The 16,327-nt window shown below is 38.9% G+C and overlaps 1 protein-coding gene across 11 annotated transcripts; it reads left to right on the top strand.

Moving 5' to 3' along the window:
• Nucleotides 1-992: 992 nt before the first annotated feature.
• On the top strand, nt 993-16,152 carry syt14b (synaptotagmin XIVb). Of its 11 annotated transcripts, none has more exons than XM_058757016.1 (10): nt 993-1,321; nt 3,367-3,414; nt 5,451-5,518; nt 6,639-7,442; nt 8,875-9,024; nt 9,109-9,332; nt 10,599-11,036; nt 11,147-11,327; nt 11,498-11,554; nt 13,674-16,152. In XM_058757016.1, exons 4-10 carry the CDS (start codon nt 6,680-6,682, stop codon nt 13,988-13,990), a joined length of 2,130 nt encoding a protein of 709 aa, XP_058612999.1. In that variant the 5' UTR covers nt 993-1,321; nt 3,367-3,414; nt 5,451-5,518; nt 6,639-6,679; the 3' UTR covers nt 13,991-16,152. The 11 variants fall into 11 exon arrangements, with proteins under 11 accessions (XP_058612999.1, XP_058612998.1, XP_058613002.1 ...); XM_058757015.1 differs by having other exon boundaries at nt 5,448-5,518; XM_058757019.1 differs by having other exon boundaries at nt 5,369-5,518; nt 6,639-7,313.
• The last annotated feature ends 175 nt before the right edge of the window (nt 16,153-16,327 follow it).

Genomic DNA, 16,327 nt, shown 5'->3' with positions numbered 1-16,327 from the left:
GCCCAGTCACCACACTCACCTGTTCACGATCTCCTCGTTATTGATCACCAGCACCTGTCAGCACTCATCAGCTCCACTATATCTGCACACTCTGCACACTCCCTCATCCCTACAGTTCACCACCCTGAACCGTCACCAGACCCTGTGTGCACTAACCTGTGTATATTTACCTTATAGTTCTCCAATGTTTCTTCTGTGACCCTCCGGCGACGTATCCAGTCATCTCCGGTTCCCGACCTCCATCGATCCTGTGAAAGAGAGTCCCTTCAGTTCCCAGCTAAGACTCTAAGAATTGTGCAAAGTGACAAGATACTCACCTGCCTTTCTCTCCACACGATCAGCATTACCTGTCAATAAACCATCCTGTTGTATCACTTACCTTTTTGTGTCTGTTATTGCAGTCCAAATTCAAAATATTGGAGATGTTTTTTTTCACCCGGCCCCTCCTCCTCAGACTTGACGCAGGCAGGTTGCCATATTAATGACACCAACAGGAACGAGCGCACATGAGGATGAATACAATTAAATACGTATTGTATTGTGTTTTCCACCAACTGGCAACCCGGGGTGCCGAAATACAATTGGGTAAACTGTCAGTGGGCGGGTTTCACAAACCATAACAAACACATTCTGGGCCGGAATGCACATTTTCAAAGGAGAATAACTGACTGTAGCATTGTTTTTCAGATAAACAAGTATGTTAATTTAGCATGTTTCTTAAATATCTGCAAACATATTATGGTATTTTTATGCTTTAGTAGAGTCAAAATCCTACATAAAGCACCTTTAAACGTAGTCAGCATAGTTACCACAATCAATGCACATTATCTGTTAATAATCACTAGAAATCGCTGCAAATATAGTGAAACTGCTGTATATCCTACTTAAACCCATTCAAACATATTGACAGCGCGGAGTTGTTTGGAACTATTGAGAGCTCCATGAACCACGTGACCGCGCGGCGGCGAGATCAAAGCGTGTCGCAACTCTGTTTCTCAACGGCTCTGGCTGGGACGGTATCATTTCAATAAGACACAGGGGAATGTTCTGAATCTAAACACTGCAACCTTCTGCATATGACTGAATCACAGACGTGCTGATATTCGGAACCGCAATTGATATCAACCAGCTCGCCTCAGTTCACCCTAAGATAGTGTAGAAATAACTGTAGGTTGCCACTTTTTACAGTGTATGTTTGTGTCAAGCGTGCTGCAGCATGCATCACTGTCCCAGCATCTCTCCTCCCTCTCACAGCATGGAAACACTTTCTCTCTACACCACCCCGTATCACGTCCCATTCACAGCATCATGGCGTTTGAGGGTGAGTATCATCACTGACCAGCGTGGGTAGAGTACACCGTGATCTTTATAGGTAACAACATATGACAGGGTCGGTCTGAACGTACGTTTTTACGCGAGACGATGAAGAATGTTAAACGTAAGCGGTTTTATTTTTAAGTGTAAGTTCTAATGCATTTTTGACTTGGCTATAGGTGCTACTGCACCAATGCGGACCCAGCCATATAGAGTATTGCAACCGTATTGCTTGGATGCTAAATATATGAACACAATAACGCTTTTTTAATTATGAAAAATGCATGTGCAAAGACTGGAGAATCCTTAATTCATAGTGTGCTTAAGTTTTCATCTGTTTGTTTGTTGATATTATGTCGTCGCGTTATGAAATGGTCAGTGTTTTTAATAGCAGCATGTGCGCAAGGTCTCCATCTGTTATTCATGTCTTTGACCCGCCAGGTGGTCCTATGAAGTTGTAGCATTAGTAAAACTACAAAACGGCTTACTCGCTGATACAATGTCATCCGGTGTAAGTTTGACATTAGCAAACGAGAAAAATGTATTTAAAAAAAAAAAAAAAAAATTTCCTGAAGGAGATTGGATATGTTAATAACATGGTACTGAATGATAACATGATTGACATGCTACTCCGATTTAAAGATTACCATTCTACTCTATCCAAATCATGGCAATAGCATGACACTTTTTTTGTATTTAGTGTGTTTACGAAGAGCAGTAGCTTACATAATCAGATAATTATCAGAAAACACATTTTGTTAAAATCTGAAGACACTTTCACTAACCTAAATAACTTGTAATTTTGAAAAAGAAAGAAGTGGAAATGCCTAAGAGTATCAACTCTAAGTAAAGAAACTGTCAATAATACAGTATGGCAAAATAAAAGCGATTCAGTCAAAAAGTACAACTCGGTCACTCCCACGTTGTCCGGTCTGATCCTGTCCCATGAAACACAAAATGAGAAATTTTGAAGAAAGCCATGATTGACCTTTTCGATCCAAATAATGACCATAGAATGAAGATGCCAGGCCTCAGTAATTGCTGTAAAAATGTGATTAAAGTAGTCCACATAACTCCGGATTGATACAATAGTGATTTTGTTAACAGACCAATGGTTTTAGTATTGTTTATGTACTATTTTTTTTGTTTGTTTTTCTTTTTTTCTTTTATGTAAGTTATCAGTTTAGAAATTAGTTGTAATGCTTCTATATAGCTGTAATTTATTGTTTTGGTTTTATTTTTAGTATTTTTATTACTTTGACTTATTTTATTAGTTGCAACATTACTAATTTTCATTCGTTTTTTAATCATCTAAAATATATATTTTATTTGATTTCAGCTTTATTTCAATTAATGGAAACGATTTTTAGCTTTAGTTTTAATAACAACGCTTTAACAAACTGAAATTGAAGTTCTTAAGTTCTTGACATCTGCTCTAGCTCTCCTAGAAGTGCTCTCACTGTTTAGACAAATTTATGCTTTGTTTATGTAGCAATTGATAAAATTCACAAAACCGATCTGAATGATTCATTGACGAATCCGGTAGGCCTGCAGTTCAGTCACCATTCATTTTAATTGCATAGAAAAGATAGACCAGGACATTCTTCAAAAATGCTTACTTTTGTGTTTCCAAAGAAATGAGAGAGTCATATGTTCGGAACAACATGAGGATGAGTAAATGATCTTTTTTTTTTTTTTTTAATCAGTCATTCTTTTCTGGGTGAACTATTGCTTTAAGAATGGTATGTGACAATATTAATGGAAAGAAAATGAAAGAGCTTGCGCCAGAAAGATATAGTGCTCTGCCAACCAGCACACTGTGTACAAAATCATGCTCCTTCGAGAAAGCTCTGACTAAAAGTGTGTGTGTAAGAGATATATGCATCATCATTAATCTGAATGTCACTGGCAAAATTTTAACAACTACTTATTTTAAACTGTGTCCCCGCAGTGCGCATATAGAATATGAATTGTCAAGTCAGTGACATAAATAGAAGAGAGAGTCAAAGAAAGTTAGTAGGCACTTTCTTGATTGCTGTTTCCTGTCCTCAGGTGGGGGGCGGAGCTGTGGTGTTCATGAACTCATCTGTGCTAGAAGAGGTGAGAGCATCTTCCTCATCCACGATAACATGCACCGATTGCTCCTGAATATTTATTGTATTACAAATTTAGACTTTGTAATAGATAAAATATTTTTGTACCCCCTCACCTCCCTTGTCCCACACTTCTATCAATTATGAATGACCTATCAGGTTTCGTGAACAAAAACAAGGGTCATTATTAATTCACGACAAAGGATTGTGTTACTATGAGCAGGAAGACCTATGTGTAAACAACACAATTTCTACTACTTAGTGGCTGATATTTAAATAAGCATGTCTTTGTCTCCGTCTATCACAGCCACAGAGCAAAGGGGAAGATTGTGTTACATAACAATAGGCAGCAGTGGAAGATTATGGTTGAAATGTCAAAAATTGATCGTAGCAGCTTTGCCTTATGGGATTTGAGTTCATTTGGATTAGCAAATTCGCATTTGCTTGCATTATCATATTATGGGGTAACTCATAGATCTGAAAAGTATACTGTTGAGTACATGCATAAAGATATTTTCTGTAGTAAATCGATCTCTATAGTACAAAATGCTATTCGATGCTTTATAGTCTAAACTTGTTGGTGGTTCACGTGAGCACTAATTAGTGGACGTGTCTTAAATAAATTTCAGTGTCTCTGAAATATATCTTCCAAATTATTCTGTATTATCTGTCAGCCTCATTGATATCCCTGTCTATCTATGGTCCAGTTAGCATGTGGACATGTGTTTTCCATTTACATATGAGTCAATCCAGTTTCAGGTTAATGTAGGGTAGGTTCCAATGGAAGGTCCTGTGGTATTGTTTGCACAAAGTGTGAAGGGGCATCCAGTTACCTTAGACTAGTGAATTATTCAGCACTGGGAGAGATAGATGGAAGACGGGTGCTATAGATTCACTCACTGCAAGAGATGGAAGGCAAACCTTTTAAATATGGCCTAACTGATGAGGAATAAGGAACATTGGCAGATGAGATATAAAGATCCACAAACTGACTAAAGAAGAGATTATTGGATTTAGGAGATATCGAAGGACTCCTTGTTATCTGCAGATTGTGGTAATATTTGCTGGAGTGTTGAGTGCTTTTACAGTTTGGTTTTTTCTGATCGTAACGCACAGGTTTAAATAAACTGTGACCGATGTATATTTCATGGTCTGTTGAAGAAGCAGAGAAAGTCTGTGCTTTACTCTCATGTTTCTACTATAAGTAGGAGGTTCGTTGAAGGTTTATATTCAAATCTTATCTTGAAACATACACATGAAAGATACATGCAAGATCTGTTTGATCAGCTTATTACTGTGAAAGCTTCTTAATAGTCTATCTTTGAAGGGGTCCAAAAGTCTGAGACCACTTTGAAAATATAGTATATTTGCTATGACATATACTGAATAAGTAATTTAGATAAAATATTATCATTAATAAAATAAGGAAATTTGGCACCGATCTAACTTCTGGTACAAAAGTTTAGATTACTGCTTTGTACTTTTTTAATTAAAAGGTTTCACTTAAATTGTTACAATATAATCTTTAAAATGTATATTAAATTGTACAATGCAAATTAGAAACATCTTCATTAGTGGTCATAACTGTTGGTCCCCACATTATTTTGGTCTATACTGTACAGAGTGTAGTGAGTTGCAGTTGTACATGTTTAAAAGTAGTTAAAAATGCTCTCAGTGATCTTATGCAACATATGGAGGGCATCAGTCATCTGTATGTATTTATAAAAACATGAAAGTAATACAACAACGGCAGTGTGATTTGTGCCATATTGACTCCGAGACTAACTTTTCCTTTTATTGCTCTGTCATTACGGAAGGAACTCATGATAGCATCCATCACCATCTACAATGCTTATCTGTTATCTAGGTAGATCAAATTCTCAACTCTTGACCTTTACTTTCTCAGCTTTTGTCCTCCAACTCTATGCTTTCTCTTTCTCTGTTTCTATTTTTTCCTTTAGTATCTCCTGAACTGCTAGGTGTCCTGTCCTCCATTGCTGTCTTCATGGCCGTGATCGCTCTGTTTTTTCTTTACCTCAGCAGCAAGCTTTCAGTGGAGACCCCAAGCAGTGATCTGCCACGTTTTGAAGGTTTTAACAAAGGTTTGCAAGGTAAATACTTAGAGCTTTCAGTGAATGTGTACATGGGTATGGCTGTGTATCAAATCCCAGTGAGCAGACCTTCTAGCATTTCTAAGGTCCATCTTAAATTGTAAATATAAAAATTTACAAGAAATTGCAAAAAAAATATATATATATATATATATTTATAAATATGGCAAATTCTGATCCTAGAGCAAGAGCAGGTTTAGACACCCCTGCCTTTGAGGTTTTAATTATTCTATATTAACAAAGTTTGGGAGGAGCATGTTCAAATAATCCACCAATTTAGCATAGGTGGAGCACGTTCAGATAATGAACTATATATATATATACAGCCAAATTACCATTGTCCCACAAGAGTTTTTTGACATCCCTCCTCCACCCAAACTCCTCACTCCTAACTTTTCCTATCCCAGCTTGGGATATGGAGGAGTTCCCTGGGTTCAGAGCTTGTAGCCCTCCAGCATGCCATGACAGCATGACAAATATTCATACTGTTTGCTCAATTTGATTATATTTTAGATTATAGATTATATTTTGGTTAGAACAGGGGTGTCCGATCCTGCTCCTTGGATGGCCACTGTCCAACAAATTATAATACAACACACCTGAACCAGCTAATCATAGTCTTATCTGGCATACTAGAAATGTCTAGGCAGGTATGTTGAGGGAAGTTGGAGCTAAATTCTGCAGGACAGTGGCCCTCCAGGGCTGAGTTTGGACACCCCTAGGTTAGAATGTTGGCCATATAGGCTAAGGTGACCAGACATGCCACTTACCAGGGACACATTCTGCCCAGGATTTCTAAATTGCCTAAAATAACGAGGTGTTGGTTGTTTGTTGCGCTGATTGATCATTGTATGACAACATCTCTATAGCTCTCGCGGTACTTTGAAGTCATACAACGATCGATCTGGTTGTTTTAGGCAATTTAGAAATCCTGTGCCGAACATGTCCCCGGAAACTGGCACGTCTGGTCACCTTAATATAGGCAGCAGATATCAAGTTAGCTCACTAGGCTTTAAGACACTTGTATGTCATCCTTGTTCCTTAAATAAGACATGCTTATAACCAAAATATTACTGGAGAAAGATCTTAAAGATTAATGTACGAGCTGACTCTTCAACAGAATTTGTGGTCGGTTAGAAGACACACCAAAGGCACAAAACAATGGCGTTTTTCAAGAGCTTCCAACAGAGCCTCCCTTCTGTCAGTTCCCTCCTGGACACTGTCTCAAACACCGTCTCAACTGCCGTGGATGATTTGTCCTCTGCGGTGAGTGATGTTACCTACACTGTCAGTGACCAACTAACGGAGCAGGTCAATACAATCATCCACAAAGTACAGACCGAAGAAGATGACAAGGATGCTGAAGGTTCTTCAGAAGAAGTCCAAAAGGAGAGGAAGAACAGCAAACTGAAGCGTCAGGAGACAGAAGGTAATGCTGCAGACAGTGGAGAAGGAGAAGGTCGAAAAAGCCGAAAATCAAAAAAGAACTCTATGTGGACTATTGAAATAGATGAAGAGGAAGTCCAGAGGGAGAAAGAAAGACAAGAGGAAGCAAGAAAAGCTGAGGAGGAGGAGTGGGAGTGGTGTTACGCTCCCTCTAAAGGTTGGTATCGTAAAAGGAGGGACCCAAACCAACCACAAAGCTCGTCTCCGACCTCAGACAGTCAGAAAGAGAACAGTGACCAAGCATCAAAAGAGGCAGAGTCTGTCGCTCAGGAAGAGAATGCTTCCTCATCTGGCAAACACAAGAATGAAGGTGACAACCACAATGAAAATGCTAACGGCATGCACCCAGGTAATAGTCAGGACTCTCAGGAAATTTCTGGTGATACTGATATATCAGCATCAAAGCATGAAAAGAATGGAGAGCACAATAGTGTTGAAGAAGATGGTACAGACAGAAGAAAAGACAAAGGAGGTAAAGGTGAGACTGTATGCTGGACTTGCCGTGTTATGCTCTTCTGACGAGATGGATCTATATCACTGGTTCTCTTTGGTTTTTCATCACTCCCTTTATTCTACACTAGTCTTCATCCAAGGACACACAAATGAATCTTTCTCTTTATAATATTTGCTGTCTTACTCCTGATTAGGGCTGTCATCATGGGAGAACTACCAGGAAAATTGTCTTGTGACCAGGATGGCCCACTAGGGTTCTCTACAGTGTTTCTCATACCTGGTCCCTGAGTACCCCCAACCCAATAACCGATCTGAGAATATCAGAATCCATTTGATTTTTTTCCTGCTTACATGTTCATGGGTGATATCCAATCTGGGTCAGTTGAACCATGTGATGTAAATGCGGCCATAAAGTGCAGAGTTGGGGGTACTCCTGCTCAGACTTGTAACTGGAGATCTTTTTTTTCTGGCATAGTTAACCTTCAACCCCTAATGAAATACACCTGAACCAGCTACTGAAGACTTTCAGGAACACTTGATAATTACAAACATTTATGTTATAGCAGGCTTGGAACGCTTTAGAAAGACAGATCTTCAAGAACAGGAATGAGCATCCCTGACCTACTCATTGGACCCAGGAAAAATGGGGCAGAACTATAAAAAATACGTCCCAGAGCTTGTGTATTTTATTTACGGCCCTACTTTTACTGGTGTTTTCCTATTTATAGGTGAAGTGTGTAAAGTTTCCGCTGTTAAAATACTTTCATGCCCCAATTTGGCATTTAGAGATAACTTTAAGCCATTTATTGGCTGACATCTCAAAGAGTAAAACACTGTAGCCAACTTGTCAACTTCTAGCTCAACAAAGCATATCACTTTTGTGGTGGGTGTTACCTGTTTGCTCAAACATTGGAAGTAGGTTCAGAGTGTGGTGAAGGTTTGAGTGTGTGGGAAATAGATTACTTTTGTTTCGTGCTGCCAGTGTCTCAGAAATTATACACTTCACCTTTAAAAATTCTGTTAGTCTCATGTTGTGCCAAACCTTGCTAAAGCTGTTTCTTTTTTCATCAAATACAAAAGTTGGAGTTTTTAAATTCTGCATGCAATACAGTCTAGTTGGAGAATTTGCAAGATTATAAGTTAATTATTTAAATTGCCATCTCTTCTTTCTGTGTCTTTCGTCTTTTCTACTTTACATAAACTATCATAGAGATTATGAAGACGTATTTGTGTGGGTTTTTGGGGGTTTTTAAGCTGGTTTTTGATGAAATCTGTGTAAAGATTCTTTAAACATTTGTCTTAAAATACCAGCACATGGGTTTGAAATTATAAGAGGGTAGGAAAAAAGAATAAGGACTCATTCTCATCTTTCCTACAACTGGTCTGCAAAAGCTTTACTGTAAGATATTTTAGGGCATTTTTAGAATCTGAATTTGTAGATTTCCGTTCTTTCTTAGACGGGAGTTGTCCAGAAAAAGGATCATCTGAGAGTGAGGATGAAACACCAAAAAGACACAAGGACTCATCCTGTCATGAGCAGAGAAGTGGGTGGAGAGACAGGGATGCTGAAAATGAAGATTGCAGCAGTGAGGCCTCTGCTGAGCAGGGTAAATATTGTACACTGATTGTCTGACTGATGAAATACTCTTAATTATGCTGAAATCATATTGCATTTCTGTCTTGCTATCCAGTTAAAAGGAAAAAAGGTTCAAGTTCCCTGAATGAACTTCAGCCTCCACCGTACCGGGACAAAGATGATCTCAAGGGTGGCTCAAGGGGCCGCAGTGACTCAGCAGAGGGCAGTGGAAGTGAGATCAGTGAGGGCAGTGAAGACCCTGAGGACACAGAGAGCTACCTGAATAAGGGCTATGAAGAGGACGCACCTAGTGACAGCACAGCTGTTTTGGGGCCGGAGGTGAGCGATTCGGCCCGTCGTTTCCGATGTGTCCTTCTGTAAGGATCACAGCCCCACCTTCAGATTCACCGATCAAACTGTCGAAATCTACAGTGTTGTTATGGCTCAAAGAGAGCTGTTCACTGCAGTTTATGTTGAGACAAATATTTGTAAATGTTTTTTTTTGTTTTTTTTCACAAATCCCATGTTTTTTGACATGGGATTTTTAAAAATCCATTTAGTTTTCTTTGAGTCAAAGTATGCATCGCCAAACTGATAAACAAGACGCCTGTCATCCATTTCTCTTTTTTCCCCATTCCTGTCTGTTTGCATTCCCATTCACTAGTGTCCTCTTTTTAGAACATTGTGAAGTAATATTTTCAGTTGATTATTAAAATTTCATTTCATTGTCACATGAATGAGTCATATCATTGATGGTTTTAATTATGAGGAGCAAGGAGGACAGTTCAAGGATTCTCAGGCTGGGGTTTGGCTCATTTTGGCCACATCTGGTAAGTTTGCCTTTGAGTTTGTCTGTAATTGGAGACACTGAAAGCCTGAATACCTACATATACTTCTCACACTATACGAGAAGCCAGGCTACTTCAGTGGGTGTCATATCATGAGGAATCATATTGCTTGATCTTTGGAGATAAAATCATAGTAGAACTTGAAATTTACTTCCCAGTCCAAAAAGAGCTTTTACTGAAACTAAGCTGCAAAAACAGCACATTCTGAACTTGAATAATTTTATGATGTCAAATGAATACATTTCAAAACCTGACCGTCAACATACCAATGATGACTATTTAGTGTTTCAAAACTATTCATGTTCATTTTACTATTGTAAAATGGAAAGTCAGCCAGACATTTCACTTCTCATGGATGTGTGTAGCACCTGCAACTCTGCATATCATTCAAAAGGCTCCTAACACTAGGAAAGACCTACTAACCTTTATTCTTTACAAGGTTCCTGATCATTTATGTCTGATCTTTTCAGTTACATTTCGGTGTGGATTACGGTACGCTGTTACAATATGATACAAGCCTAAATGGGCAGATTGGAAAACAGTCATAAAAAGTAAATTATGACATCAAGAAGAAGAAGATAACTAAAAAATATATGATATGACCTCCTTAATGGTCTTTATTGTACCACCTTGTCACCAACACAGGCAACCTCAAGAATTTTGAGCTGTACATTTTAAATGCATATGCATAATTTACCATTTCTGAACCCTCCATTTCCTCTATCCCACCTGCCCCGTTTTTCCTTTTCTCTGACAGGATAGCTTAGTCCCACCCCTTCCAGAAACATATGAACCAGAGGCACTGGGGAAATACGGCACACTGGATGTGGCATTTGAATATGACCCTAGCGAACAACGGCTTGCGGTGACAGTGACCGCTGCCACAGATATTCCAACCCTTAAGAGCACAGGAAACATTTCTTGGCAGGTCCACCTGGTTCTACTGCCCACCAAAAAGCAGAGGGCCAAGACAGGAGTGCAGAAGGGACCCTGTCCCGTCTTCACGGAGACATTTCGCTTCTCATGTGTGGAGAAGGAGGCCTTGGGGGACTATGCAGTCCGGTTCCGTCTCTACAGTGTGAGGCGCATGAAGAAGGAGAAGGTCCTAGGAGAGAAGGTGTTCTACTTAACCAAACTCAATCTGCAGGGCAAGCTTGCGCTGCCTGTTACACTAGAGCCTGGCACATCTGTTCCTGTAAGCAGTGTTTGTGTGCATGCAGTATACATTGTCCATAGCCAATCCGATTTCAGAGTCAGAACTATCCATTTTTATAATGGTAATCCTTTATTGTCACTGTTCTTCAGGGCTGTGGATCAGTGGTGAGTGTCTCTCGTAGTGCGGGAGCTCTGTCATACCGCTCCACTGGTGAATCCTCCACTCCAGAGCTTCTGCTGGGTCTCCTCTACAACTCCACCACAGGAAGATTGTCTGCCGAGGTTATCAAAGGCAGCCATTTTAAAAACTCTGCCACTGATAAACTGCCCGGTAAGAAATCTACGTGTCCACCTGCACAATCCGCTTAAAAGCAAACCTGTTTCATGCATAAGTGCATTCTTAATGCTTTTTCTATGTTCTGCTTGTGATTTAACTGCTCTCGTTTTATCTGTCAACTCTATTTTCTATCACATTCCTTTTTTCTGTGTCCTGTCTTGTAGTTGGCCTGTTTTGTTGTGTTAAACACTTCATTAGTGGGCAACTATATATCATGAGAGGTAAGTTTACTGCCATGTCGAAAGTACAAAACCACCCTCTTTCCTACTTTACCTGGCTTACTCTACTGCGTCTGCATTTTATTGATGTTGTGTGTTCAGTTAAGTCTCTTTGCACTGTATTTTTGTGAGATGTACAGAGATATGTGGGTAGAATCTTATAGTATACATTTAAAAAGTTTTGACAACAGTCGGTCTTGACGACAGCTTTCAGTCACGTGACCAGCTTGAAGACTTGGAGGGCAAAACATCCATAGAACTGCTGCACAAACGTGTCAATTTTCCCAGCCACAAATATTTAGATCACCTCTCAAAAGAATAAAACAAAGGTATTTCTGAACAAAATGCAAGTAAAAACACTTAAAGTGCCGTAATATATTTAAAACAGTAATATTAAAAGATCAAATTCAGTATTCACCATATTAATATGCATAGTTTACATAGCAGATGAGGCCGGAATATGACCGCAGTCCGCTTAACCGTTCAGTGTTTTCCTTCTAATGGTTTTCTATGGGAAGCCATTTAATGTGAAACTTTGCACATTGGGTTTAAATTCTGGCTTCATCTTCTTGCCTGTACAAAATATACATCATCAATAAGGTGTTTACTGAATTTCGCCTTTTAATATCTGCGTTTTACTACATTATTACTTGATGCAATCTGCGTAAAAATAGCTGGCTGTCAGTGGAGCAAAGCTTCGTTTTGCCCGCCAGGTGGGCGTTCCTATAAGGGTGTGACGTCACGTGAAAACTATCAATAGTAAATGAACACCATGTCTTGCTGGAAGGGTAATACCATTAGTAGCCCTTCAAATACATGTCAATAAACCCAAAATCGGCAAACCAAGGGGTTAAGGTTTGGCTAGTTATTATGGTCCTGCTAGCCACTGCTGGACAATATTTACCTGTGGCTCTAGCTATAGAATCATGTCACATGGTTTTTATGGCTAATTTGATTGGCTCAGCACAATTTGGCTGCAGAACACAGTACCCATGAGCCGCAAGGAGCAAAGATGGCTACTTCAGGTTCCCAAGAAACTGCCATCAAGATGAATGAGAATGCTAACAGTTAGAATTCTTTATGTTTCTCAGTTATCTGATTAGCCAGAGCATGCAGAACACAAAGTGTGATTTCTTTGGGCATCTATTTCAGTAATATCTCTTAGTTGTTTATTAGACACAAGGGACATTTATGAGTGGTTAACAATCATACCTCACCAGTGGTGAATCCCAGTTTGGATAATTATTAGTTTACATACTGCAATGGTGATGTCAAGGTAAATTAAACTTTTTTACTGCCATTCTGGTTGTTAGCATCTTGCTAACTTTACTACCCTTAACAATTCAGTGATTTAATGTTCATACATGTAAACACTGCAAAAGCAGCTTTGCCTTGAATTCATTGATCATTTTTGAACAAAACAAATGCTCGTTACAAACCTCTGAGAACACTTTTGTTGCACAAGGCATTACATAGTGTTAGCTCAAAATGCATTCATAAAGACATACTTTGCAGATCCACCAGAAACAGTGTTATCTGGGTGGTGATTGCCAGTGTGCTCTCATTTGGGCAGTATTCACCCAGTATCTCCATGGCTATGTTAGGCATAGTATACTATCGTGCTACTTTTACTATTGCTGCAGTATAGAGTATACTGTGCACAGCATGAAAATTAAGGTTGTGGCTAGAAGAGATACAGCTAAAGTCAGAAGTTAACAATAAATTAAGTTTTCTACCTATTAGGTTGTTTTATTAATGTCTACACCTACCCCTCACAATAATGCAAAAACAGTAATTATTGTTGTACAGTGTGACAAAAATTACACTATATTGATGTGTGCATGCCCAGTAGACGAATCTGTATACCATCTAGCCTTAACCGAAAATTAATGTGTGATGAGGTCACATGATACAAATTGTGAGGTCATGTGATGATATGGCTGTAATGTTTATCATGGAATAACGCCAACTGTTTCACTTTTTAAAAAAAAGTAGAATACAGTATATACTGCATGGTATACAATAAGTAGTAAGATGCTATTCCTTTCTGAACATAGCCCATGTGTTTGATTTGTCACCGCCAGGTGGTGCTAACTCACTGTTTCCCTTCCCTTTCCATTAGACACTTACGTGAAGCTTACAATGCTGGACTCCAAAGGGAAAGAGATGTCCAAATGTAAGACCTCCGTATGCCATGGCCAGCCCAACCCAACCTACAAAGAGACATTTGTGTTCCAGGTGGCGCTATTTCAACTGTCCGAGGTCACCCTGCAGGTGTCAGTGTACAGTCGGCGGAGCAGCATGAAGAGGAGAGAGCTGGTTGGCTGGGTCGCTCTGGGCCTCAACAGCACCACAGAGGAACAAGAGGAGCACTGGACCCAGATGAAAGAGTCAGAGGGACAGCAGGTCTGCCAGTGGCACACCCTCCTCAATTCTTAGGGGTGCAGGGAAACAATGCAATGCAGTTTGTGGTCATCTGAAGGTTTAGTAGGACAATATGAGTACAAATGAAGGGATTTGTTCACACTAAATTGAAAGTTCTGTCCTAATTTACTCCTTCATGTTGCTCGGAACCTATATTACTTGCTTTCTTCATGAAACATCATCTATCATATGGCTTCAAAAGACTGACAACTTGTCATTTTTGGAGTTTGACAGCCCTTATTTACTATCTTTATATTGAAAAGTGTTCATGTTTGTGTTCCATAGAAGAAAGAAAGTCAGGTTTAGAATGGCATGAGGGTGAGTAAATGATGACAGAAGAGTGATTTTTGAGTGAACTATTCCTAAAGTAGTGTGTGCAAAATTGCGGTCATGCTTGTGAAACTTCCGCTAAATTTTTTGGGCAAATTAGGTCCATTATTCATTATCAATAGCGTAGCGATGCATGAAGCACCGCTTACTCAGCAGTTATTTCCTAAACATACAAATTTATATTGGTCGTTGCTGCAAATTTGTGTGTTAAAATTTCAATGAACTTGACTGATGTGAAATACACATTCAACCGAAATTCCCAATTGTATCGATTCCTACTGAGATGACTGCATTTTGCCCCCATGGAATTCCTCCTTAAAGTGATAGTTCAACCAAAAATGAAAATTCTGTCATGAATTATTCATCCTCATGTTGTTTCAAACCCGTAAGACCTTCATTCGTCTTCGGAACACAAATTAAGATATTTTTGATGAAATCTGAGAGCTTTCTGACCCTCTATAAACAGCAATGCAACCACCACGTTCAAGGCCCAGAAAGGTAGTAAGGACATCGTTAAAATGTTCCATCAGTGGTTCTTTTTGTGCTCAAAGAAAACAAAAATAACTTTTACTTTTAAAAAATGGTTTTAATACTTTTAAACTGTCAGTAACAGTTTCTTCTCTTCCGTGTCAGTCTTTGACGCGCCTGCACATGTGTGTGGTGGTGCTGCGGCGCTCTGACGTAGAACATCCATCTCTCTTAGTTCATCGTCTGTATAGTCTGGTTCAAATAAGTAAGGCTTGGCAAAAAATTGAAATCATCCTCTGTCGAAATCTTCAGACATGTATACAAAGACTGTTTTATGTAGAGCGTACATCTTCCTCTGCTTGTAAATAAGGTGCAGCGTATGCGCGTTCTATGTTAGAACGCCGGCTCCTGCATCAGCAGTCGTTATTTTTTGTTTTCTTTGCATACAAAAAGTATTCTCATAGCTTCGTAAAATTATGGTTGAACCACTGATGTCACATGGACTATTTTAACAATGTTCTTACTAACTTTCTGGGCCTTGATTTCATCAGAAATATCGTAATTTGTGTTCCGAAGATGAATGAAGGTCTTACAGGTTTGGAACGACATGAGGGTGAGAGTAATTACTGACAGAATTTTCATTTTTGGGTGAACTATCCCTTTAAAGGTAAATGTGGTCACATCTTAATTTGTACTGTAGAGGAATCCTCCATGTTGGAGGTGCTGTTGACTTCTTAGAGAGACTGTGTTCCTCAGGATAGCAGTAATGGACCTGCTGTTTTTTGCAGTGTTAGGATAGGAAGGCAGGAAACTGACTGAAAAAGACGCCTTATGACGACAATAGAAAATTGAACTACTGCCATTGGCACTGCCATCTATACCAATTGTTTATTCCCATCAAAGCATAACTGCAACTGTACTGTATTGTATTATTGGCAGTTGCATAAGCATTCAAATTACTTGAGGTTTAGCCTTTGTACTTGACTTGCAAATATGCAAATACAAATACAAATATGCACTGCATGGTAACTGCTAAAGCATCAAGAGAAACATTCAGAATAAATATCGGACCAAAGCGCAAGACCATAAACATAATTCTGTTTTATGAAGGGATATAGGGACTACATCACACCAGCAATATAGCAAAAATATTTAAAATGAAAATGTACAAACAGTAGGGCTGCTGAAGACTGTCTAAATGCATCGAATTACAAGTAACTGATGTCTAAATGTAACTGATGCAAATTTGAGTAATTTAACTCATGATTTTGTCATCTGTTTTCATATTGTGTAAGCAAATTCTGCATTATGCATATGTTAATGCTGATTCAGGTTCATTTTTAATGTTTGAACACTATACATTTAATAAAATCTAAATTTACAAACATTTATGTAATCATTACTAATGTTATGAGCGTCACTATGGTAGCTTCGAAAAACTGATAATAATGACATTCAAAAGTATGCTTTCATACATTTTGGATAATTTGTGTTTTTAGAAATATCTCAATGCAGTTTGGAACGACTTAACTAAATTAAGAACTTGGTTGTTCA

This window comes from Onychostoma macrolepis, chromosome 20, assembly GCF_012432095.1.
Source record: "Onychostoma macrolepis isolate SWU-2019 chromosome 20, ASM1243209v1, whole genome shotgun sequence".
Taxonomy (NCBI): Eukaryota; Metazoa; Chordata; class Actinopteri; order Cypriniformes; family Cyprinidae; genus Onychostoma; species Onychostoma macrolepis.
This window is presented reverse-complemented; position numbering and strand designations above follow the sequence as displayed.

Bases quoted from the DNA above. Each gene is read 5' to 3' on its own strand.
- syt14b (XM_058757016.1), top strand. From the start codon at position 6,680: ATGGCGTTTTTCAAGAGCTTCCAACAGAGCCTCCCTTCTGTCAGTTCC. The intron at 11,328-11,497 runs GTAAGAAATCTA...CCTGTCTTGTAG, and splicing joins TGCCACTGATAAACTGCCCG to TTGGCCTGTTTTGTTGTGTT. The intron at 11,555-13,673 runs GTAAGTTTACTG...CCTTTCCATTAG, and splicing joins GCAACTATATATCATGAGAG to ACACTTACGTGAAGCTTACA.